Below are 25,947 nucleotides of genomic sequence, written 5' to 3'. Positions count from 1 at the left end.
CCTCTCCCCCAATAATCCATAGGGTTTTGCTCTGCTCACACCATAAAATCACCAAAGATAGTGCCAGCACCAAACGTGGTCACACCAGAGGTGCCCTTGACCCAGCCTGGCACCAAGCAGCTGGGCTTAACCCACATGGAGGAAGAGGAAGGGGCAGGAGATGGGGAAGCCTAGGGTGAGGACATTGCTCAGGCAGCCCCACACCAGCATCCTCAGGGCTCTCTCCAAGCGCTCACCTAAGGGTACCCAAGCATCCTACCTGGACCCTTCTGTCCCAGCAGCTTGGGAGGGAAGGCCAGATACCCAGAGGACACATGGAAGCACCTTGGGACACCTGGTGATGTGTGTCCTGTCCAAGGGCATTGCTGATGTGCTGCTGGGCTCCCCTGGGTGACATGGAAATCCTGCAGGCATCTCCCTCGCCCCCAACTCTGCCTGAGCCCTGGGCATAGATTTTCTATATCAGAGCACACACAGTTCCAGGCCAACAGCTCAGGGAGGGGATCCTGTCCCTCTGCTGTGTGAATGGGAGACCCCCCCTGCAGCCCTGATCCAGCTCTGGGGCAGCAGCACAAGAGGGACCTGGAGCTGTTGGAGAGAGGCCATGGAGATGCTGCGAGGGCTGGAGCAGCTCTGCTCTGGAGCCAGGCTGAGAGAGCTGGGCTGGGGCAGCCTGGAGAAGAGAAGGCTCCTGAAGGGGAGACCTTAGAGCAGCTCCAGTGCCTAAAGGGGCTGCAGGAAACCTGGAGAGGGGCTTGGGACAAGGGCCTGTAGGGACAGGCCAAGGGGAATGGCTTGAACCTGCCCGAGGGGAGACTGAGCTGAGCTCTTAGGCAGAAGCTCTTCCCTGTGAGGGTGCTGAGGAGCTGGCACAGGGTGCCCAGAGAAGCTGTGGCTGCCCCATCCCTGGCAGTGCTCAAGGCCAGGTTGGACACAGGGGCTTGGAGCAAGCTGCTGCAGTGGAAGGGGTTGGAACTGGATGAGCTTTAAGGTCCCTTCCAACACAAACCAGGCTGGGATTCTATGATTCTATTGAACCCAAGCGACCAACAGAGACTGTGCCAGAACTTACATGGCACGGGGCTGAATTCCATTTGCACAAGTGAGCTTAATTCTGATGTACCTTAGCTTCTGAGTGCTTGGCTTTGCACCATGTACCAGGGCTATGAACCGCAGGGTGTGTGCAGTGGGAGCCACCCCTGCGTGCACCCAACTGTCAGGATGTAGCTTCATTTCCAATAGGGCCATTTCCCACCTTACCAAGTTAAGGCTCGTTCCAATTCCAAAAAGACAAAAATAGGAGCTACCTTCTCCCTCCATTAATACAGCTATTAAAAACCATGCATATTAATTGTGTGTTTTAATAACCGTGGTCATGAATATTCATAACACATTTCTTGCGCATGTTCTAATTAAAATACACTAATGGAGTAAGATGTAGCTGTCAGACAGTCATATTTCCCCCCCCTCCTCACGATTTTTGTGCTGCAGCTAAAACGAGCTGAGAGACAAGACCCATCCTAAGCTCTCAGCATGGATAAAAAGCATTTGTCCACATTTACCCTCAGCAAAAAAGCCCTTCACCCGTTATGGAGCCATAGTAAAAGGCTACACACAAATGAGCACCAGGAACCGTTCCCCATCCAGGAGGAGCAAAACCACTTGAAACACCCAATTCTGAAGCCAGAAAAGGCATTAAGGGGGAGGGTGGAGGCGTTTCTGCCCCATCCCCACATCCCAGCCGCCACTTAAAGAGTGCCTGTGGCTCAGTTTGTGCCTTCCAGCCCCCACCTACAGGGTCCCCAGGGTGGAAAGTGCCACAGCAAGAGATGCTGCTCTGCTCCCCATGCCTGGGAAAGCAGCGCTGGTCCTCAAAGCAAAGCCCTGATGTGTTCTATAGCCCTGAACCCCCCTGATTCAAGCCCAGCACTGGGATGTGGCTTCTGGGGGGAGCCTGGCTTTGGTGCCAGCCCCTGCTCTGCCCACCCAGTGATGGCCAAGGAGGACTCCCCAGCACGTGGCCTTTGCATTCAGGCCAAGGGCTTTCAAAGTAAGCTCCATCTCTACTGTTTCTTTTATGACCAAAGCCCCCAAGGTGGGCAGCTCCCCCTCCTCACCTGCAGGATGTGCAGGGATACAGAGCAGGACATTTTGCTCCTGAAACCCCTCAGACCCTGTTCGTGCAGCAAGATTAGAGTTTGTGCTATTAAATCCCACCCTGCAGGCTCCAATGACTCCAAGGTGCCTTGTTTTCAATGTCAGGAGGAGAATGCAGTGAGGGGACCCTCACAGCAGCCCCGAGGATCACAGGGGGGGAAAACGCTGCTGAGCATCTCCCTCCCCCCGGCCTCCACAATCTGCCAGCACCAAAGCACAATCCCTAAAGCTGATTCCCATCAAAACGACAAGGCTGGGCTTTTTTTTTTTGCTTAAAGTCTATTAAAAATATTTAGGCCAAGCCCCTCTGGTGGCTGGGCAAGGTTTGGGAGCAGCCGCAGCTACCGTGAAGATGGCATCTTCCATCTTCAAGGGTCTACCCAGCAAAAGGAGCCTGCAGTGAGGCTTTGAAAGCCAAGGAGGCAAATTCAGCTCTGCAGCTGCAGCAGTGTCCATGGCTGGAAGCAGGACAGGAACCTGGTGGCGGTTGGGGATAAAACCCCTGTGGCCAGCAGCCCATTGTGATTATGGGAGCAGCCCTGAGCAGACGGACTTGGGGGTGCTGGGTGAGGAGAAGCTCCCCATGACCCGGCTTCAGTGAGCGCTTGAGCCCAGAACCCCCCTGTGTGCTGGGTGCACCCCCATAGCGTGAGCAGCAGGTGAAGGGAGGGGATCCTGCCCCTCTGCTGTGCTCTGGGGAGACCCCCCCTGCAGCCCTGATCCAGCTCTGGGGCAGCAGCACAAGAGGGACCTGGAGCTGTTGGAGTGAGGCCAGAGGAGGCCATGGAGATGCTGCGAGGGCTGGAGCAGCTCTGCTCTGGAGCCAGGCTGAGAGAGCTGGGCTGGGGCAGCCTGGAGAAGAGAAGGCTCCTGAAGGGGAGACCTTAGAGCAGCTCCAGTGCCTAAAGGGGCTGCAGGAAACCTGGAGAGGGGCTTGGGACAAGGGCCTGTAGGGACAGGCCAAGGGGAATGGCTTGAACCTGCCCGAGGGGAGACTGAGCTGAGCTCTTAGGCAGAAGCTCTTCCCTGTGAGGGTGCTGAGGCGCTGGCACAGGGTGCCCAGAGAAGCTGTGGCTGCCCCATCCCTGGCAGTGCTCAAGGCCAGGTTGGACACAGGGGCTTGGAGCAAGCTGCTCCAGTGGAAGGGGTCCCTGCCTATGGCAGGGGTTGGAACTGGATGAGCTTTAAGGTCCCTTTCAACCCAACCCATTCTGTGATCCTATAATGATTCTGTTATGAACACATTTAACCTCCGCTAGCCCCCAGGTTGCTCTAGGAGCAGCAATGGAAACTCGCTCCCCACCTGCCTCCACTGGTGCCACTGCAGCTTGATTTGAAGCAGAGGTGACAGAAGGCTGCCTGATAAACACTTCCAAATTAAGCGCCTTTGTCCCCTAATCGCCCTGGCGATCAGCCTCACAGCAAAATCTCTGCTAAAAGGGATTTGAAATCAATAAAATTAGTCTCCTGGTAATTAGCTTTAGTCCCAGGCAAACCAGCAGCAATGTTTTGCCTGTGGAGAGAGAGTTGCCTCCCCAGATCTGCTGACTCCAGCATGGAAAACCCCACCAACCCATTCCACAGTGCAGGCATCCCCTGGGTGCAGGCAGAGCCCCTGCAAGGGGAGCAGAGGGCACTGGGAGAAGCTTTGCCTGTTTATTTACCAGCCACCAAGAGGAAAAAACAGGGGGGGAAAGGCAGGCGGCCGGCAGCTGTTTACAGGACGTGGATTGTGGATGGGCCCATACAATTTGTGCGCTTCCTTTTCCCGGCGCATGACAAAACAATTTAAAAACAGGAATAATAATAATAATAATTAAAAAAAAAGGCAAACAAAATGCCCCCAAAGGCACCAAACACCTGGAAGGCAGCAAAGGGATGCTGAGAATGCCACCCTGGAGGCCCCTGCTCATGGTACAGACCAGGAGTGCTCACCCCAGGTAGGGGCAGCTCTGTTTCATCCCTTCCACTGCTTCCGAATGTGAGGTTGGACCAAAGGTGGCTGAGACAGCAAGGCTCGGCTTTGCTGCTGCCTGGGGACAAGGAAAGTACTTTGGTGGATGTCGACTGAGAGTGGGAGCTTCCATGCTGGTAGATGCAGCCCGGCCGGTCCCTCCTGTGGAAGGGATGGAGCATGGCCAGGCACAGGGTGGTACAGCTTGACTGGAGAAAGCCACTTACAATCATAGATCCCAGCCTGGTTTGGGTTGGAAGGGACCTTAAAGCTCATCCAGTTCCAACCCCCTTACAGGGGCTGGGGAAAGATGGGAGCAGTACCAGGTACTGGTAAAAATGATCCATTCCCCATTGGCTTTGGACAAGGGATGAGTATAGAGAGGAATTAAATCTACAACCAACAACAAAGAAAAAGAGGGGGGAAAGAGCCAAAGAAATAACTTCAGTTACTCCTGGTCTTTTAGATGCTGCTCTGGGAGATGATGCACATGTTTCCAAACATGTTTCAAACCTGAAGCAGCATTCAAAGCTCCTGCTGTGGGCCAGGACACTGCTTCTCTTGATGTCACAGCCCATGGGTGTCTGTAACTGCTCTCTGAGGATGGAGCAGGCTCTAAGGCAGCCCCCGGGCTGGTTTGGGGGTGCAAAGGAAAGAAGCCCGCTCCCTCCATTGGAAAGGCATGGAATAGAGAGCTGATCCTACCTCCATGGAAATCCAGCAAGATGCCACAGGGAGGAAAAAAAGCAAACCCAAACCTGTGACGACAACCAGAGGGAAGAAAATAAACTTTAAAGCTCAAAACACTTCCCCCAGCTGTAAAAACAAAGGGCCGGCAATGACCAAAGGAGCACAAAGGAGCAGCATGAAAAGGGAACAGAGAATAACACAGGGCTCGCCTCGGCGGTGCTTTCATAAGGTCAGCAGCCTGCGGGACAAACCGATTGTGTCCCTTGTCCACAGCCTCTCTGGGCTGAACCTACCCGTGTCACTCATCCCCAGCCTCCATCCAAGCCCATCCATGCTTGGCAAGAAGCAGGATGTCAAGGAGGGTCTAAGGGACAAAAGTGCAAGGAAAAAGGCCAAGAACAACATTGGTTTGAGTCAGATGAGAGCAGGTGTTGGGGCTTTTTCCTTGCGGGCGCCTCAGATCCACATGGATTTCGGAGCAGGAGCTCTGCTGCGCTCCTTGTAGATGGAAACTGGGTCTCAGTTTCCACGTACATAGAAACTGGGTTGCAGAGACATGGCAAAGCAGGGCTATAGGGACAGCAGAGGGTGGGAGAAGTCCTGAGCAATGGAGATGAGCCACTTGGTAGCATCTTGGGATAAAACCAATCCTGAAGAAGAGGAAGGAGGTGGCTCAGACCCAAACCCCCCTTCCAGGAAGGTGCCATGAAGCACTTTAGCCCTCCCCAAAGTGCTTTTTGACAGGGTGAGGAACAAACCCCTCCATGGAAAGCAGGCTCTGACTCAGGGCTGCTAAATATGTGAGCCCCCCACCTAATCTCAGCCCCACTGCCCTGCACCCCAGCCTGCAAGTGAGGATGCCAAAAGCAGTTAAAAATTAGACAAATTAAAGGCTGTGTCCAAATATTGTGGAGATTACGTGAGGAAACAGCCAAACACACATGGGCACAAGCACGGAGCCCTTGCTGGTTTATTTGGAAGGCTTCTGTTAATGGGAGAGGGATGGTGTTCAATGACTCTGCTGCTAACGCAGCCCTCACCCTGCAAACTGCCCTGGAGCAAGGAGAAAACTCAGGTCCCAAAGGGGAAACAAAGGCTGAAGCAAAAGCACATCCAGGAGTGCTTATTCTAACCCAAAACTCAGGACTGCACCTGCAAGGTGCTGAGCTGCCCAGAACCCTCCTGCTCTGCTGGCAGAGCAAGGTCATAGAATCCCAGCCTGGTTTGGGTTGAAGGGACCTTAAAGCTCCTCCAGCTCCAGCTCCAGACCCCTTCCACTGGAGCAGCTTGCTCCAAGCCCTGTGTCCAACCTGGCCTTGAGCACTGCCAGGGATGGGGCAGCCACAGCTTCTCTGGGCACCCTGTGCCAGCGCCTCAGCACCCTCACAGGGAAGGGCTTCTGCCTAAGAGCTCAGCTCAGTCTCTCCTCGGGCAGGTTCAAGCCATTCCCCTTGGCCTGTCCCAGATGCCCTGGACCCCGCCGGATGCAGCCCCAGGGATAGCTCATGTGCTTGCTGAGACGATGATTCAGCCACAGGAAGGATCAGCTGAGAAGAATTGTTCTACACAATGAGGAAAACTTTCCCAGACAAACTGTTCCCGCCAGCACCTGCCCACCCTCTGCTCCAGCTCCTGCTTGCAAACAACTCCAAGCCTGCAGTCCCCACAACAAAGGTTCTTCTTTATGCTTTCTCCTTTCCCCAGTGGCTCCCAGCTGCCATCCCATCCCCAACCGCACACTGAGGTGGGGGGCAACAGAGCAGCTACCAACCCCCATCTGTTACTGGTCCCCCTGGCCAGGCCCAGTTACACTGCTCTAATTGCAGGACTACAAAATTCAATAGCTCAATATGCCCCAAGTCTCCAAGCCAGGCTCACTAAGACACCCCTGATGTAAACCCAAGTGCCCATCCTATGCACAAGGTGCAGAGATTTGGGGATACCTGCATGTGGAACCAAGGAGTTTTCCCTCCCAGGTACCAGGTCTTAAGGAATCTGGTCAGCATGACACAGCACGGTAAGAAATGTACCTTAAGACATTGTTTAATGTCTTCAGACAATGCTTTAGGACAGATGTGACCTATTTAGAGCTCTGCCAAATATTTCTGTAATTGAATGTACCATTGATTATTTAACTGCATTAAAAAGAGCTGCATTCGATGGACTTGTGCTAAGAAGCCCCATTTCCAAGAACCATGACTCCTTTTTTTCCTCTTTAAACATAAGCACTTCAAGATGTTCCCTTGTCCCTTCCCCTGCAAAACCTTTGCATAACCATACTCCATGCCCCAAATTGCCCTTGCACCCCTAAAATATGAAGGCTTATGGTGCAGACAGCACAGAGCCCATCAGGCAAGGTCTCCATCAGCCCCTTGACCTCAGTAGAAATCAGTGATGCTTTGCACTCTGGGTTTTGGCTGTCAGTCAACCTTTGAGACCCTGTTCCTAATCACACATAGGCCAAAGGAGGCCAAAAAGCTTCTCCCGTTGCCCTGCTTCCCTTTGTCCATCCAACCAGATCACAACACCCATCTCCAAGCAGCCCAAACACTGGAGAAGAGATTAAAGGATGGAGCTGGTGGTGGTGGGCTGGTCTTTTAAACATCAAGACCTGTCATCTGGCCTGGTTCAGTGTGTAGACAAGTATGTCAAGGGAGAGGATGGGAATGGAGGGGGGCACAGCTTCTGCCAACAGCAGCACGGATGCATCCCATGATCAATCATAGAGAAGTTAGGGTTGGAAGGGACCTTAAGATCTAGTTCTAACCCCTCTGCCATGGGCAGAGACACCTCACACTAAACCATGCCACCCAAGGCTTCGTCCAACCTGGCCTTGAATCACTCACGGAGGTAGGGTATGAAGCATCCAGCTCAAACTGGGATGTGTCAGCCTCAGTAGATTTCTACTTCTGGGCTCCTCCAGCACCAGGTGGGACCTCAACTTGCTTGGATGAGGACTCTGCTGAAGGAATGGAGGTGAAGCCCACCCCTGTCCCTTTGTCAACAGGCTGGGCACCCCGAGCCCTTCCTCCATAACCCCCACAGCAGGTCCCATGCTGAGACCTTTGCCACAGCTCTCCCTCTCACCGGGGTTAATGTGTCAATAGCAGGGACGAGGTGCCAGTAGATGGCACTCACTGTGTAGCACGGCTCCTCTGTTTTCCAGGACTAACCACCACCATCATCCTGCCTGCTGTTTCAAACCATTTCCCAGGTGCAGCTCTAGTGTCCCTCAGCAGTGACCGGTGGGACCTGGTCCTCCTTGCCCTGAGCTCCCATTCTCAACAACAAAAAACCCACTGCACAATTCCTAGGAAGCCCCACAAAGGTCTCATGAAAGCAGGTTTTATTCTTCTGATTCTTACACCACCAAGGAGCAACATTTCCACCTAATTTACATGGTTTACACTGCCCTGGGCATGCACTGATCCATCATTTGGGCTGCAGATGGGTGATGCAGTGCCACTGGGAAGGGTGGGAGCTGGTTTTCTCTCTCTGCTTTGCAGCCAGCGTGGCAAACCCATGCAAGCATCCAGCCTGGCTTCATGCACCGCATCCAAGCCCTTTCAATGCTCTTCACATCAGGGCTGTGTGCTATCCAGAGGAACAAACTGGATACAAAAAGAGACCTATTAGATTATCTTGTCTCCACTATAAGATGTTACCATTTCTAGTGCCTTTGTCTAGACAAGCAGTAATATTTATCAGGAATACCAACACAACTGACTAGTAAAATTGACCATTAATAAGTTTCTCATGTTCCTCAGAACTACAAGAAGCTCAAAGGCATTTTTTTCCCCTCCATGAACTGCATCAGTGCCCAACCCATAAGTGCAGAGGCTCTGGTTGTCTGAAGAGGGTTAAAACCCTGGAGCTCATTCACTGGGGCAGCCTCTAGGGCACGAGCTCTGCAGGCATCTCCTGCCTCTGTTCCCGAGGAGATCCTGAGCCTCCCTGGCCATGGACCAAGCTCCCCATGGTTACTTGCTGCCCCAGGCTCACGAGGTGGTTCAGAGCATTCAGCACTCGCTGCTCTGGAAGGGAAGGGTCCTTCTCACCCATCACTTATCTTGAGCAAGTTCTGGGGCTCACTGGACTTTCCAGGGGCTGCTGAACATGTAAGACAGGAGGAAACTCAATGAAAACCAGTTCCTCATTCGGAGCACAAAGTGCCCCAAAAGCCCCCAAAAGATGGGGCAGGGCAGGACGGATGTGAAGAGGAAGGTCTTGGCCAGCTCAGCTGTTCCCACAAGCACAGCTCCGCACCTCCGGCCTTTCAGGCAACACCAGAGACCCATCTGCTTCTGCCACCACAGCACAGGGAGCAGGTCGGAGCCTGGAGGTGACAACCACCTCTGTGCAAGCTGCTTCAGCTGCTCCCTGGGCCCCCTCAGCCCCAGGCAGAGCCAAGAGGAGAACAAGCTGGTTGCAAACCCCCCTGGTGCCCATGATCCATCGCACTCGAGGGTCTGGGTGTCCAGCTCCTGCCCACACTGCTGTGATTGGGACAAGGAGCACACAGCTACCTCGGCTGACCTCGGCTTTACTCCCTCATAGGAAGCCCATTCTGCACTTGCATGGCTTTGTCTATTCCCCCTTATCTCAGCAGCATCCCAAAGCCTCAGTTGCTCTCTGGCATCCCATAGGAACCCTATCCATTATAAAGCACACAGCATAACTGCCTCTGTTAAACACAAGCCCACATTTATTTAAAACTAAAAGATGTAGGTTTCCCAAGCAGAGCAAGACTTCCCACAGCCCCCCCTTATCTCAAAGCAGGCACCATTTGTATTTGGTTCCGATAAACTGGTTTCTCTTCAGTTAAAGCTAGATATGCACAGGTTAAAGTAAGGCCATCCCTGGAGAGCTGGGCATCAGTTTGAGTCATTTCTAAAGCCAGCTGAAATGAAAACCATCGCCCCAGCCCCTTATAGGGAAAGGAACTCCCCTCCAGGTGATGCTACCCCCCCCCCAGGTGAAGCAGTTACCCACAGCAGCTCGCAGCATGGGGACCACCATCACCACCCCACTCAAGAAACCCTTGGGAGGCAGCTAACTTCATTGCACGCTGGAGCCAGCCTCCACCCCTGTACCCTTCTCTTCCTGCTGTGCCACTCGTCCCAGCTCGCTTTAATAGGTTTTAAGGGATTTACGGATACGTCGATGGGGGAATGCAGGGAAGCAGCAGAAAACGATGAGCTATTTTTGTAGAGCCACGTAACTTGCCCCCAGACCAGGGCTGTATGTCCTCAAGCAGCATTAACACTCTCTGCTCCTGCCCAAAAGCACAACGGTAGGGAAAAGCAGGTGCTCAGAGCATGGGGAAGAGGGGAGAAGGATCCCTGAACGCTTCCAGCCTGCCACTGCAGCACACCTGCCTCCCAATCCCTCGAGAGCACAATTCCCAACTGATCTGCTCAAAACGATTCCTTCACACTCCATCTGCCAAAAAAAAGCCCCAGCGTCGCCAGATGTCTGGCAGGAAGAACCTACCCCAAGCCAGCTTGTTCTGGGATGCCATGGTCCGCCGAGGAGCCCAGTGCTGTGAGCCCCAGCCGCGCTCCCGCCTGCCCGGAATGCCGGGGAGGAGCTCGGCAGCTCCCGGTTCCTCCGTCCCTGCCCACTCCTGCCTGCCTTTGTCTGGGGGACTGGAAGGGAGCTCCCTCGAAGGACAGGCAAAGGCAGTTAGAAGAAAGTTAACGAGGTTTATGGAGTGGATTAACTTCACCAGGGGATTTCACGATGCACTGCAGGGAGAGGCAGCATCTTCCGGACCAGGTCCTCACACAGGGAGCCCCGGGACAGCCTGAGAGCCCCGCAGGCAATGGGAAGCATAGGGGGGTATAGGGTATGGAGGGGACAGAGGTGAGCTCGTCTCAGTTCCCAATCATGCTGTTATCCACTGATGTTACCTCCTTAACACAAGCCCCTTTAAAGGCCAGGGTCAAGGCTTAGTTGCATCCCTCCTTCAAGCAGAGCTCCTAAGCAAGGTTACAGCAGGGGCTTCTGGAGCAGTTGTTTGCCCTCTAACAAAAGGCACCTCCACCCAATCCTGCCCAGCTCTGCGGTGGTGATACAGGGTATTTCTTTGGCACAGCCCTGGTTGCTGTTTATTGTCTTGCTTTCCTTTATCTGCAGATCTCAAAGCATTTTACAAATGTTAAACCTCAAAGGCTCTCCAGGGAACAGAATTGTTCCGAGCTATTGTACATATGGAGAGACTTGCCCAAAAATTAGGGCAGAGCTGGAAATGCAGCAGGCAGAGACCAGAGCTGAGACAGCCTCTCTTGGCACAATATAAAGCAACACAGATTATCCCTTAAATACCTGCGTGGACAAACCTATCTCCAGCTATTTAACCCACATGTTGTGGGGTCACCTCTTGGAACATGCCCTTGTGCTCACCAGGGCTGGGAGCCTCGCACACTGAAAGCCTTTGCAACTGGCAATGCAAACCACAGGGTCCCACTGATCTTTCAGTTTTCTTCTTTGGGTAAAAAAGCCTCGGTCCTACAGGTTCAACTTTTTAGCAAGCCATTTAAAGAAAAGGGAACAAAAAAGCCACAATGCTTCTAAAATACAAAGCAAGCTGGGGAAGAAGTGCTGTTCTCTGTTCCTGAGCTGACCCAGAAGGGCTGGATGAGGTAGTGTGCTGCAGGAGATGCCCATATCCTGCCATCACAGGTCCTAAGCTGCAGTGATTTCACAGTGGGAAACGTTAAGTTGCAGCTCCCCAGATATTTCTTTTCCATGCATCTTAACTGAAAGGAACCTGAGGAGCAGCAGGAAGGGGGAATTCAGTGGCATCCAGGGCTGGCTTTTCCCACCGCTCCAGGGAAATGCTGTGCTGAGCTGGATGCTCCAGGAATCATCCCAACCATTTATTCAGGAGATCACTTCTGAACTAACTGAGTCTGGGCTGGGAAGGAGCCAGCCCAAGGGTGCCCTAGCTAGGAGAACAGAAACACCATAGGAACAGGAATGAGCAGCAGTGTGGGTCAGGCTAGCAGCCGGCACAAGCATCCTTTGGGATGCACGTGCTCCTGTGCAACCTGAAACGGCTCCGCTTGGGCTGTAAAGTCTTTGGAACCAGCTCTTAACAAGAATCGTGTTAAGTGCCTGGCCCAAAGGATCTTCACTTTGGACTGCAGCAAGCTGTGAGCTTATGGCTCTGGACATCAGTTCCCTGAGATGCCTCAATTCTCAGGTCCTTCTCGGGGCATCACCTCTTCCCCAAGCCAGCATCTCATCCAACACTTTCCTGGTTTCCAAGCTGGGTGCTCTGCACCACAAGAAACCTGTAACAGCAAAACCAGCTATGAAGAGTGTGTCAAAACCCCACAGGATAGAGTTCAGGATTCGCTTTCCGCTCGGAGCTGCTCACATCCGAGTGGCATTTCCAGCACGGCAGGGGGATCCATTTGGATCAATCTCACGTTTCCCAACCAGGTGAGGATGAGCAGGGGATGTGCAAGCACCTCGGCTGGAAACAGCAGCTTAAAAATAAACAAGCCCTAAGTTTTGAGTTCTGACCTAATAGAAACTGAGAGGACTTCTGCAGGATCTCTGCTGACCACAAGGCAGCAAAGGCTCCTTCCCCTTCAGCTGTTTCAGCCCCTGGGTTGGTTGTGCAGGTCGTGGCTGCAGCCAGTCCAACCTCAGAGGCTGCTCGTTACATCACAGCCGAGAAGCAGCTAATGAAGGAAATGCAACTGGGATGGGCAGCAGCAAGGCTTCGCCTCAGAGCATCCCGCATCTCACTTGGCCAGAAGGAGAATTCAGTCAAACCAAACCCAAAGTCTTGTGCCCCCATTTCAAGCAAGAAGATCCAAAGCGGACCTGGGCTTTTGGGGCAAGAAGGAGCTGTGGACAGCAGCCATCAGGGCCCTGTGTGTTGCTCCCAAAGGATGTTCAACCTGCAGGTCCTTCCCAAAGGTTCACCTGAGATCACCATAGTACCCACCCTGCCCCTTCCCTTCATTTACTACCCACTGATGTCCAAGGAAGGGCTTAACTAAAACAGATGACCACTAAGTCTTGCAGTATCCACTGCCAGCATGGAAATGGTTTTCACCCCGTGCAGCCCAGGGTTAAGTGAGGCCTTTGCACAGCCCAAATTCACACCTTCAGTGGGCAGTGACAAAAAGGCTGAACCTTTGAAAGGTGCCACCCTGTGCTAGTGGCCTTGACCAGACCAACCCCACACTTGGGCTGCGCAGCATCGCATAGCACAACGCACTTGCAAGCACACAGGCATCTGCCCTCCTGTTAACAGCACTGCTGGAGCCTCCTGCCTTGGTCCTCAGCACCTCCAAGGCAAGATGCAGGCCCAGTAAGAGCTGCTTATGTCATTCAAAACCCTTGGCTTTTCCTGGGAGAGCTTCTAGAGTTAAAGTGACACCGGTAGTGGGCTTGTCAGCAGCACAAATGCACAATCAAGAGGGGAAGATGTGGGGGGAAAGCATCCAACTGGCGAATATAATACTTGGAAGGAAAAGCAGATTTAAAAAAACCAAAAAACGAGGGGGTGGTAAAAAAAAAAAAATCTCAGGAAGTCATCCAGTCATTCCTGCTCTTTGCTAAAACAATAGACTCGGGATGCTGGCGAAGTTATAAATAATCCTGCTGGCTACACAACACAAATACAAGACAGGAGCAGGGTAACCATCGGCTTGATGGAAAAGTGACTCACTACCTTTGTGCAGCATACCCAAAGAAGGGCAAAGGCTCTGTAGGGCTGGGGCTCCACCAGCTACCACCTCCATCCTAGAAGGGGAGGCACAGCTAGGTGCTTTGGGAAGCCAGACCTGAGACACAAACACCCTGTGCTGCGCTTTCCCTGTGTCCAAACCAAACTGGGCCGCAAAGCCTGACACTGGGGGAGCGACAGCAAGGAAGCACTCAAACTGGGGGAAAATAATGGGAAGCCACTAACTCCACAACGACATCCTTCTGTTTGAAAAGGAAGTTGCCATTGCAAGGTGATTTGGCTGAGCTGTTTTCCAGCTCCTCAGAAACCTCAGAGCCAGCACAAAAGCCAATGCATCTCTAGATGCTGCTGGAACTGCCCCAGTCAAGGTCTCTGCTCCAAATGCAGCACTGGGACACACATACAAGCATTTTGGCCCGGCAGCTCTCCTGGAGAAGGGAAGATCCATCTTTATGGGCACCCAAGACAACCTCATGGCTGCTCTGGGGCAGTGAGCACAGCACAAGTGTGAAGGGCAGCAGCTTCATGTACCAGCCCTGGGGTCTGCATACATGGCCACAGCAGCAAGAAGCCCTCGTGTCAAGAGTAACTGAGAAAGGGAAAGATCTTCCCAACTGGAGAATTGGATGATTTGGAAGTGACATAAATTCTCCTTTTTTTTTATATATACATACAAAAAAAGAGCTTCCTGACTTGTTATTCCATTACCGAAATCTGGAAATGTAATCACATCAGTTCAGCCACATTAACACAACACAAAACCCCACCGAAAACTGGCTTCAACATTGAACTGATCCTCAAGGAGCCAAGAGAAAGGAGAACAAAAGTCAGAAACCTGCAGCAAGCAGCTCCCCCTGTGAGCATCGTGCCTGGCACCCAGGCAATCACAGAATCACAGTGAACCAGGTTGGGAAGGAACCTGAAGCTCATCCAGTCCAACCATTGCCAGCACTGCCAAGGACACCACTAACCCATGGCATTGAGGGCCTTGTCTGCAGTGTGTGAACACTTCCAGGGATGGTAACTCCTCCCCGAGACAGATTCACAGTGAAATAATGAGGCTATGAAAGACTTTTAAGAGGGTTTTTTGCCATGTAGGTGAGGTAAAAGGTCCCCAAGAGCCGTGTGAGCACACCCAGTGCAACGCTGAGCTTGTCACAGAGCTTTGTTCAGTTTAATCATACCCCAGACAAGGAGAACCCCAACCTCCAGCCAAGTGGTCAAGTCCAGCAGCAACATGGGGGTGCACAGCCATGGACCCAGCCACTGTAAGGCTCCTAAGGCAGCTCCTCCTCCAGCAGCCCATGCAGCACCAAGAGGCCATGGCTCCTGTTCTACAGCCCCCAGGGAACTGCTTCTCGCCTGATCTGCTGGAGAAGCAACAGCCACAAACCAAAGATGGCCCCATCAGGGAAGGGGCTTGGAGCTGCCACCATTGCAGCAAAGTACACATAAAAAGCCAACAAGCTTCAGCCTGTGGCAAAGCCCTGCATGCCAGGAGACAAGTAGATACACATGGGCACAAAACCCACTCTGACAGGCTGGAGAACCACACAATCATGGAATGGTTTAGGTTGGAAGGGACCTTAAAGCCCATCCAGCTCCAACCCCTGCCACCGCAGGGACCCCTTCCACTGGAGCAGCTTGCTCCAAGCCCCTGTGTCCAACCTGGCCTTGAACACTGCCAGGGATGGGGCAGGGATGAAGTGAATAACCCTCAGCACACTCCTGTCACAAAGCCCAAGGTGATTCAGAGCCCGCATGGCTGGGCTGTTCACTCCCCTTTTGAAAGAAAAGGTGCTTGTCAATACCAAGAAATCTTTAAGGACATCCCAACCCTGCAAGGACAGAGCACCCAGAAGCACAGGGAGGTTTGGCAGCAGATTCATCTCCTTGGCCATGAGCTGCCATTGAAAACATGTTGCTTAAGAGCAAATCTAATCCCTCTCCTTTGGGGGAACTTCAGAAGATGCAGGAATGGCCACCCAGACAGCCAAGTTCACTTAAGGTTTTAGAGGAAAGGCACGAACAGTTCGAAACCACGGCCCAAGGAATAAAGGAACCTTGCTTTAAAATGTTCTTTAAAATAGAATAAGAGACACACACACACCCCCCCACCCAAAACCCCCAACCATATGTGACAGGGAGGCACATCCACCTTCCCACAGCCTCTGATGCCATTCATCATTTGGATAAAATCCAGTTTCGCATTGAAATTCAGCTGGACTTTCAAATGCAAATAAGAGAAGAGCAACATATGGTAGAGGTTAGGACGTATTTCTCCTAATTAAATGGCACACTGCTGTTTTGTATAACAATGTTAACAGGGCATTAAGGAGCCTTTGGAAGAGACCACCTCACTTTAATAAAAACCCCAGGAAGCAGAAGGGGCCCAGGGGCTCTCTGCTTGCCAATGAGCGGTCACACACTCACCGCCACAAGGACAAGTTTTGTCACTGTCACAACCATGTCCCCCCCACTTGTGCAGGATGAGGCCCAAGGGGGAGAGAGTCTCATGCTGCAGGAGTTTGGCTGGCTCTTCTTCCAGGTTAAGGCCATGATGGGTTGTCCCCTGGGTGACACCATGCCTGTGAGCACAGAGTACCGACACAGAGATGCAGGCAGGGCTTTTGGAGGGGGACAAGCTCACTGATTATATGTCCACAAGGGTGAAAAAGGGGCAAAAGATGCTTCAAGACTCTTTGAGAAAGAGAGAAACTGCTCTTTCTTGAGTGATGGCCAGCGAGCTCCAGGCAGCTGCCACCAAACCTGCTGCCCACTGGCTCCAATGAGATATGAGTGCTAGCACTAAAGAGAACCCTCAGCTCGCTGGCAGTCCCCAGCACCCTGCAGACAGGGTACAGGGAGCCTATATGCTCTCCTGGAAGGGTCTTCCCATTTAGGGTGGGCCAAAAAGCCATACTGGGCAAAAAGCTTACTCCAGTAAGCCACATGCATCCTGGAGGCTGCTCTTCCTCCCAGATGCTCTGAAATGAGACCAATGCGTTTCTTTGGAGTCCCTGTCTAAGCATGAAGACTGCCCAGCTAGGAAAAAGCTTATGCTATATTAACTTCACCTCCCTCCGCCTCCTGATGCAATCTCCAGTTAAATATAAGAGGAAAACATTGCCTTAGGTCACTCTGGAGGTGGGGATGTGCTGCTCAGGGTTAGTAGGCAGATGGCCTAGATTGTTGGATCGTTCTCCCTCCTGGCTTTGAAGCTGGGCTACCTGGAGAGTTAACTGGAAATTCCAGGATAAAGAGGGCAGATCCCTTGGACTGCCTCTTCCCCCCCATTAATGGGGAAGCAAGGAATCGTGAAGACATTATCCCTCCAAACCATTCATGAGGGCAGCAAGAAGAACATCAAAAGAACTGCCACAAAACTTCTCCAAAGCTGAATTCAGAGGCCATCCCAAAAGCAGAATCCAGGCCATCAGCCTGGCCTTGAACACCTCCAGCTGTGGCTGCCCCATCCCTGGCAGTGCTCAAGGCCAGGTTGGACACAGGGGCTTGGAGCAAGCTGCTCCAGTGGAAGGGGTCCCTGCCCATGGCAGGGGTTGGAGCTGGAGGAGCTTTAAGGTCCCTTCAACCCAACCCAGGCTGGGATTCTATGAATTATGAACTGGGAATAGCTCCCCCTGGGAGCACATCCCCCTGAAGCAGCTCAGAGCTGTGACTGTGCCAGATGCACACACTGCAGTGCCACAGGAGCTCCATGCCCTGCTTGCCTCAGGTGATCTCCTACCCTCAGCTCTCGCTGTGCTCTCAGTCCCCCGTACAATTACGCATGCAGCACCACAAGATATCTCACACTGTATTTCATGCCTCATTTGGCAACAAAATTAATTAAACTTTAAGTCAACGCTGAAGGAGTGCAGTATCTTTCTTCTCTCCGTGGCATATATAACTCAATTTGGGTAAGCTAATGTGTTAATCAAGGCTTGCAAAGTATTTGGAAACCTTTGGGCAGAAGGGCCTCCAGAGCGTGCAGCAAGACTGCACCGGCTGCTCTCTGCTCAGAGGGCCAGCAGGGACACAGGCATCAACTGACTGATGGCAGGCTGTCTGCAACACCCTCTGGAAAACCACAGAATACACGGGTTGGGTTGAAGGGACCTTAAAGCTCCTCCAGCCCCAACCCCTGCCATGGGCAGGGACCCCTTCCACTGGAGCAGCTTGCTCCAAGCCCCTGTGTCCAACCTGGCCTTGAGCACTGCCAGGGATGGGGCAGCCACAGCTTCTCTGGGCACCCTGTGCCAGCGCCTCAGCACCCTCACAGGGAAGAGCTTCTGCCTAAGAGCTCAGCTCAGTCTCCCCTCGGGCAGGTTCAAGCCATTCCCCTTGGCCTGTCCCTACAGGCCCTTGTCCCAAGCCCCTCTCCAGCTTTCCTGCAGCCCCTTTAGGCACTGGAGCTGCTCTAAGGTCTCCCCTTCAGGAGCAGTACCAACATAAGAACAATAGGCACACAATTAATACACAGCCAGCTCCTCTTATTAGAAGAAAAGCAGGTGCTTGAGCTTGTCCATGCTCTTTGGAAACCCAGAAGGCTCCCTCCTAGCCCAGCTTCACATCAGCCTTAATCCAGGGCAGGCACCTGATTTTATGTAAGATACGCTCATCCCATCCTACCCCTCGAGCAGGCACAGTTACACTGGTGCTGAACTGCCTCATGGAGGGAAGGCAAAAGCTCTGGCAGCAGGAGATGGCTGGACTGCTTCAGCTCTCCTGGCAAAGCTGAAACCCTGTGTTTCAACAAGCTCTGCGTTGTATCTGCAGTATCTAACCAGAAGCTGTCGCTTATCTCAGTGCTCTCTGAGTCCCCTGACATTCGCTGTGCTCTCTCCTAGTTCAAAATCTCAAATCCAGCCACAAGGACTCTCCTTGGGGTGGAAGAGGAGCAAAATCCAACCAGAACCCCCAAATGCCCCTCGCCTGAAAACGCTCTTTCACCCCCTGAAGCTAAACACTCACCAAGACAGGGACCAGGTTACCTTCACCTCTCTCCAACTGCTGAGCTGCCATCAGGGCACCCCCACTGCTTCAACAGCACTTTCACCCTTTTCCTGCTCTTTCCAGGCTCATTCCTTATGGATCCATCACAAAGCAGCTGTGCCTCTGGCAGGGCCATCTCCCTCCCAGCCTTGCCCAAAAATCCAAGGAAAAACCCCAAATTTGAGGAGAGGTTAACAGAGAGATAGAGGAAGGCCTTCCTATTTAACCTCACTGCAGAAACACCTACCACGGTGGGGAAGCCCTGGGAGCAGGAACATGCACCCAAGGACACAGGCATCAGAGATGCAGCCAGGGTGTGATGCTGGATTAAGGGAGACAGGCGTGAAGATCTTCCCCTGCCATTTGTTCCCCCATGTTTGCTATTTCCTGCTGCCCCGTGCTCCCTGCCCCCAGCCTTCATCCCCTCCAAGCTCGGTCTGTGTGCTGGTTAACGGGAGCCACCCCACAGGAAAAGCAGGGAGAAGAAAGGGGAGAGGAAGGAGAAGAGGAGCTCCCCAAAGGCAAAGCCAAGAGCAAGGCAGAAAGCTGTTAAACGCACCTGACAAGCACGGGAGAGATGAACTGCACTGAAAGTCCTCCAGGCTCTGTTACCAGCTGGGGCTGCAGCACCCCGGGTGCTCCCCTGCCATACCCTCAGCAGCATCCTCCCACATCCTCCTGCATCCCGGGAGCGGGATCTGCCAGCAGCAGGAATGGGAACACCACAGAGAGCAGTGGAGGGTTGAAAGGATCTGTCGCTGTCCAGGCTAAGATGATCTCACAGCTTTGCCAGCTTGACTTGGCCATGGCAAGGCTTTATCTGTTTATTACCTTATTTACTGTTTCATAGAATCCTATCACAGAATGGTGGTTTGGGTTGAAGGGACCTTAACGCTCATCCAGCTCCAACCCCTGCCACGGGCAGGGACCCCTTCCACTGGAGCAGCTTGCTCCAAGCCCCTGTGTCCAACCTGGCCTTGAGCACTGCCAGGGATGGGGCAGCCACAGCTTCTCTGGGCACCCTGTGCCAGCGCCTCAGCACCCTCACAGGGAAGAGCTTCTGCCTAAGAGCTCAGCTCAGTCTCCCCTCGGGCAGGTTCAAGCCATTCCCCTTGGCCTGTCCCTACAGGCCCTTGTCCCAAGCCCCTCTCCAGCTTTCCTGCAGCCCCTTTAGGCACTGGAGCTGCTCTAAGGTCTCCCCTTCAGGAGCCTTCTCTTCTCCAGGCTGCCCCAGCCCAGCTCTCTCAGCCTGGCTCCAGAGCAGAGCTGCTCCAGCCCTCGCATAATTTTCCTTTGTTAATGGCTAAAAAACAGTCTTGGCAAGAACCAGCCATGCCAATAGGCAGGCAAGGAAATTTTTCTGCTTTGACTTCTGTATTGTGGTGGCTTTGTGTTTAGTGACAGCTTTGCAAGGCTGCTGCATGGGCACGTTCACAACCGCAACATAAACAAGCAGCCTCAAGTACGTTCTTTAATGGGAAGTGCCAGTTTTAAATATAAAGTCGCATATTGTGCACCTCATGTCTGCCTTTCATCATCTATCAAAATAGCAAAGCCCATCGCTCCCACTTCAGCACAAACAGAACATGTGGGACAACTTGAGGCCGTTTAGTAGGAAAACGTGATACATCCTTACTAAGAAAAGCTCCTGCTTTCCTCACTATGGGAAACAGTTGAAAATGAGTTTCTGCAGCCTGGAACTCAACTGCTGACAGCAGGGCAACAGAAACGCTGCACTTAGCTCCTCACAACTCCCTAACCTCCCTGGGTTCGCTGCAAACCACCCAGCCTATGTCCACCCAGCACCCCCAGACCCTCCCCTCCTCACCCAACGCAGCCTTGCGTGCACACACCAAAGAATTCACTCTTCAAACAGCTCACCATAGCCCAAATTAAAGAGACAACCTCATCTTCCAGAGAATTTATTACTTTCAGTGCTGTTGCCACAGGTATCCGAGTCTGAACGTTGTTTAAAGCAGGCTTTCAAAGGGAACACGGACTCACCTCCCTCCAGGGAGAATGCATTTACTTTGTTCGGTACGCTATAACTTACAGTCTGTTACATGCACCAGCTTGTAACTCTTTGAAAACCTCCCCAGCTTCAAGTGCATGTTATGAGCTTCCCCCGATCAAAGCCATTCCCTCGACAATGAGCCTCATCTCACCATCCTCACCAGCACAAAAGCACCCAGCAAATTTCAGAGGTAGAAATCACAGCACAGACCAAAAGGGGACTCCCCCTTCCAAACCCACCGAGATCCTGAACAAGGGAACTCCCTTCAGCACAAAGCAAGGAGGAAAAGGTATTTAATGGTGAATTCACTTACTCAAAAGGGAAGGAAAACTGCTGCATGCAGAATCATCTGTCAGCAGGAGTCTGCCCAGGCTCCTGTTCCAACCTGGCCCCGTGCACTGTTTCCAGCGGGAAGGGGAGATGGTCCCACGCTCCATGCTAACCATGGATGATGCCTTACCTTGCACAACCAGCTTAATTCCCTGCTCCTCAGTCCCAGCTCATTCACTGAAACAAAGGCATAGCTGGAACGCACTGACTCTGCTGAAAACTCCGCAGCCACAAGGCGACAGCCCCATGCCACAGCCTGGGCTGGGAAGAGACAATGAAAACTTCTTTGCCTCCTGCCACTCCTCCTGTCTTAATGTCAATTAAAAATGGCTATTTCCATGTGAAATTTAGCACAGGCGGTTTCCTGCTCGAGGCACTGTTTAATGAAGTGCACTGGGAGAGAGCTCGGTTCTATCACTTTAGTCATTTATGACTAACTACAACATGGGGGGGGATGAAGGACATGGCTTTCAATGTTGTGCTACTGCAAATCATAAACAAACAGTGTGGGGAGGGGATGATGAAACCGCTGCCTTCCAGGAGCAGGACAATAGGCACACACTGAGTGTCCCGGCTCACATAAACCACCAGCGGCAAATGACACAGCTCAGGCTGGAGAACACAAGTTGCAAGCTCAAAGCCCCAGAAAGAGCAACTTCCCTGTGGTGACCTATATGTGCTATAAATGCTGCAGACACGGTCGGCATGACGTCAGCTCCATCCTAGTGGCAATTGTTTGGGCTGCTCCTTGCCAAGAAAACGCAGAGCGGAGGTGCTGAATTGTCCATGCGGCGGGGAAGCTGAACCAGTTCCTCCCCGGTGCATTTAAGGACAAAAGTGAGGGAAACAGTGGCAGAGCTTAAAATAAAACCAGGAGACAAAGAGTAAGGCAAAGGGATCTCAAAGCTGGAGGGCGTGCTTGAACACTTTGAATCTTCCTGACCCGAGAAACGGCCTCCCCTTTGCAAAGAGAGCACCTGCACGAGCACCAGCAGCTTGGTCAGGGCAATCTACTGTGGCCTTTCAATACCTTAAGGGAGCTTTGAGGTCCTTTCTAGCCCAAGCCAGGCGAGGATGCTGTGAATAATTAATTGGGATCTGAAAATGAGTTTACTTTGGGGCAATTTTATCACTGTCATTTTCTAGCAGCACTGCTTGAAAAGACTTTGCTCCCTTATTTGCCAGCTGAACTCTGGAAGCAAGAACTTCATCACAGCAAGTGAGGCATTTTGGCCAGGGTCATCAGCCACTGTCTTGTCCCTTGACTCCTAACTTCCACTGGGGAGGAAACAGCCTCAAGTTAAGAGCTCCTCCAAAAGGGAAAAAGAGAAAAGCTACATACTGTGCCAGGATAGCCCCATGGAGGAGAGAGATGAAGAGTGAGAGGCTAGAAATCCATGTGTCCAAGGGTGGGTAAAAGCAAGAAACACCAAGTTTCCTGGTTCATTACCTTGGAGTCACTACAATAACCCCCGCACTGTGGTGCACACCAACAAGCTAAGATGTAGGGAAACCAGCATCAACTTCTCCTTTCTGGACACAGGGACAGCAGCAGAGGGGAAATGCTGTGCCATCTTTTATCAGTGGTACAGGATCCAATTGAACAGGAGTGTTTGACAAACATGGGACATATTAAAGATGAAGCTTAGGCATTCCCTGCAAGGCAGGAAGATTTAGGGAGCTAATCTCCAGGTCCAGATTACAGCACGGCTGCAAGGCACTCCGCTGCCTCAGCAAGTCCAGATCCCCAAATGCAAGGACCATCTGCTCCTCACTGTCTGACCACATCAGGGTTGGTGACAATTTGACTTCAAATCAAATTCTGAGACGGATGGCAGGCTCTCTCGCTGGGGATGGGTTCGTATCTGATTGTACCTTGCTGTCCATTAGTGAATTAAGATAAATCAGCATCAACAAACTATGAAAACAACCATTTGCCACTATCTAGGACGTGGTTTAGACACCTTGGATCCTCCCCACAGACACAGAGCACGCGGTGCATGGCACATGTTGTTACCATCTTATTGCAGTGATTCATCCCACCCAAAAAACACAATTGTCAAACATTGAGGACCAGAGAGAAGTCACAAAGCCAACATGCAAATGAAACATGCCCCCTGCTCTCCAAAGCGCAGGCCAAGGATGACTGGCCAAGGGGTAACTGCGCTGCTGGAGCAAAAGGCTTAGACTTGTAGAATCCCAGCCTGGTTTGGGTTGGAAAGGACCCTAAAGCTCATCCAATTCCAGCCCCTGCCACGGGCAGGGACCCCTTCCACTGGAGCAGCTTGCTCCAAGCCCCTGTGTTCAACCTGGCCTTGAGCACTGCCAGGGATGGGGCAGCCACAGCTTCTCTGGGCACCCTGTGCCAGCGCCTCAGCACCCTCACAGGGAAGAGCTTCTGCCTAAGAGCTCAGCTCAGTCTCCCCTCGGGCAGGTTCAAGCCATTCCCCCTTGGCCTAACCATCTCTAACCCAGGATGCCCTCGGCAGGACGAAAAGAGCCGCCGCAGAGCCCTGAGACTGGGACAGCAGTGATTGTGCAACTGCCTTCAGAGCAGTTGTATAATATTGGTCCTCTTGATGAACTGCTCGCAGCCAGACTCAGAAAGAGCAGCCCAGAGGAAGGGTGGTGTCAACATCACCTTTCACTCACCCGAAAGAAAAAAAAGGGGGGGTAGGGACAGAGAATGAAAGATTTTGTGTCATTTTGGCTGCTGCACAGCCATCGGAGGGAGGTCTGGTCGCTGCGCTGGCTGCACCAGAGCCCTGCTCTCAGCCTCTCCTCACTGGCCAGCACTCGGAACCCACAGCCAAGCCAGCCCCCAAGCAGGAAATGAATTAATGCAAGCTGCTCCATGCCTATTCTCTCCCTAGCAGGCAGCACGTATTGTGTGGATTATTTTAACAGCAGAAGTCACACACGGAAACACTGGAGAGATCAGCTTCCAGCTGGGGTAACCCAAGAGTTTTCTGCCCTTGAATTTCCCCCAGCACCCACACAACAGCTTCCTTCCATGTAAAAATGTTTGCTTAAAACCATCTTGGCATACAGCTAAATAGTGTAGTCTGAAAACATCAGGCAGGGCAGGGAACTCTCCTCCTATCCAGCTTCTGCAGGTTTCCCTGAGAGCAGCCCACAGCATCCTGTGCCACCAAAGCTGCTATCTAGAAATCCCACCCAGGTCCCCAGGGTGCATCCTGCTGTGAGGGCATGGCCATTCCACATGGCCAGGAGTTACCCTGGACAGTTTATGTCAGCCCAGGGTAGAGAAGGTCATGTCTTAACCATCCATAAAGCATCAGCATGTTCCAGCAAGAAGGGCAAATTACCTGAACTTCCTGCGTGCCAGGGGCCACAGCGAGCCCTGCACAGAGCAGCTTCCTAGGACACAAAAGCCTGGCAGAGCACGGCACCATCCTGCCATTCCCCAGCTGAGGAATTCTCTGCTTCAGCCTCAAATTAACCAGTGCTGCCTCTCCCCATGGGGTACCTGAAGCCATGGGCCCTTCAGAGTATCTATCACAGCTGCATCACCAGCCCAGCCCGCTCCTCCTTGCTGCCAAAGCCCTTTGATGTTTGCACCCCTGGTCCCTCCTCAGCATCCACATCTAGTGGAAGGTGCCCCTGCACCTGGCAGGGGTTGGAACTGGATGTGCTTTAAGGTCCCTCCCAAGCCAGTCTGTGATTCTGTCATCCTGGCTGGCAGAGATGGGGCCACTCAGCACTTCTGGGAGCAGGGGGAGCTGCCAGCTTCAGGGGCAGGGCATGATAGGTGAGGCTCTGGTCAAGAGCACCCCAAAACCACAGTGGGGTCCAGCTTGGAGGCTGGTGAATCAGCTCCAGCCACCCCTGCTGCCTGCCTCCCCAGGACAGCCATGCTGGCTGGAGTCATCTGGCCAGGAAGGCTCTGCAAAGATCCCTTTGGGAATGGCAGGATCCCACCCAACAGCAGGAAGCTAGAGGCATCTGGCCAGGCCTCTGCAAAGGTCTCTTCGGGAACATTGAGATCCCACCCAACAACAGGGAGCTCCCAGTGGGGTTGAGTGGAGCAGACATCCAAACAGCACCAGTTTCCCTTTGGGCAGCTGAGCCCCAGGAATTAACAGCTACCAACACGTCTTCAGTGATGTACAGCAAAACCATGGGAGTACATCTGCAGACACGTTCATCTAAGCAGCTTCAGAGACCAGCACTGACTGCCTGCTCCCAGGCTGCTGCAACACAACAACCTTCAACCCAGGTACTGATTTCTGGAGACAGATCAGCAAGAACAGCTTTGCCTACCCGCAGACATGTGCAGTAACAAGGACATCACCCAGAGAAATGCTAGCAGATCACCACCAGAAAAATACATAACACAAAACTACAGACACCCCTCCTTTGGGGTCTCTGGAAGCAACGCAGATTTATTGCAAGAAACATGGTGTTAAGTAAAAAACAATTCAGATGACAGTACCTGATCCTCCAAACTGAGTGCTCGCTAGGGTCGTGGGTCTGTTTTTTCCATTAGCCACTGGCAGAGGAAACATCTAGAAAAACAAGAAGATGAGAGAGAAGGGAAAAGAGACTTCAGCATGTTAGGTTTACCGTGCTGCTGCAAAGGGGGTCAGAGTGGGTAGGTGGAGGGGAGGAAAGGGGGGAGAGAACCACTTTATCGATGCAAAACACTTTCCTTGTGTCCCTGCTACATAGATCAGCTGCAGGAGGAGGAGAGCAGCACAGCTGTGCACTAATATACACACACATTCCTACGTGCATGAACTCCTGTGTACACAGTGTGTCTGGTTCCATCCAAGAGGCAGCACCGCTGCGGTCAAAACCAACAGTTCCTTGCCTAACTCATTCCCCATGGTCCACATTACAAGGTGTCCATGGGGCCATGGAGAAAGGGCGACTCCATTCCCCAAAAAGACTGCAGGAAATGACAGCACCCCCCTGAGACCAGAGCACGCAGGAAAGCTTAACCTTGAACAGCCCAGCACCCTCAGTGGTCCAGGCCTCACCCTGTGTCTCCTGAATTCCCCAGGCCCACCACAGGCAATGTGCTCAGGGAGGATATGGGCTGCCTGGGGGCTCCATCTGGTACAGCCAGAGATG

The 25,947-nt window shown here is 52.6% G+C and overlaps 1 protein-coding gene across 21 annotated transcripts in view; it reads right to left on the bottom strand.

Moving 5' to 3' along the window:
* The window catches only part of TCF3 (transcription factor 3), a 69,568-nt gene that overhangs the window by 32,081 nt on the left and 11,540 nt on the right, over window positions 1-25,947 (bottom strand). For 19 of the 21 annotated variants that reach the window (XM_061355976.1, XM_061355987.1, XM_061355988.1 and 16 more), the window contains exon 3: window positions 25,307-25,379. In XM_061355976.1, coding sequence (XP_061211960.1) covers window positions 25,307-25,379 — 73 coding nt within the window. Of the gene's footprint in view, window positions 1-10,294; window positions 10,400-25,306; window positions 25,380-25,947 lie in introns of those variants that run through there. The other 2 variants (XM_061355989.1, XM_061355990.1) reach the window with 1 other exon arrangement.

The sequence above is a fragment of the Neopsephotus bourkii genome, unplaced genomic scaffold (genome assembly GCF_033783945.1).
Source record: "Neopsephotus bourkii isolate Nb327-2 ecotype Australia unplaced genomic scaffold, CSIRO-AGI_Nbou_v1 NB_838, whole genome shotgun sequence".
In the NCBI taxonomy this organism is placed as follows: domain Eukaryota; kingdom Metazoa; phylum Chordata; class Aves; order Psittaciformes; family Psittacidae; genus Neopsephotus; species Neopsephotus bourkii.
This window is presented reverse-complemented; position numbering and strand designations above follow the sequence as displayed.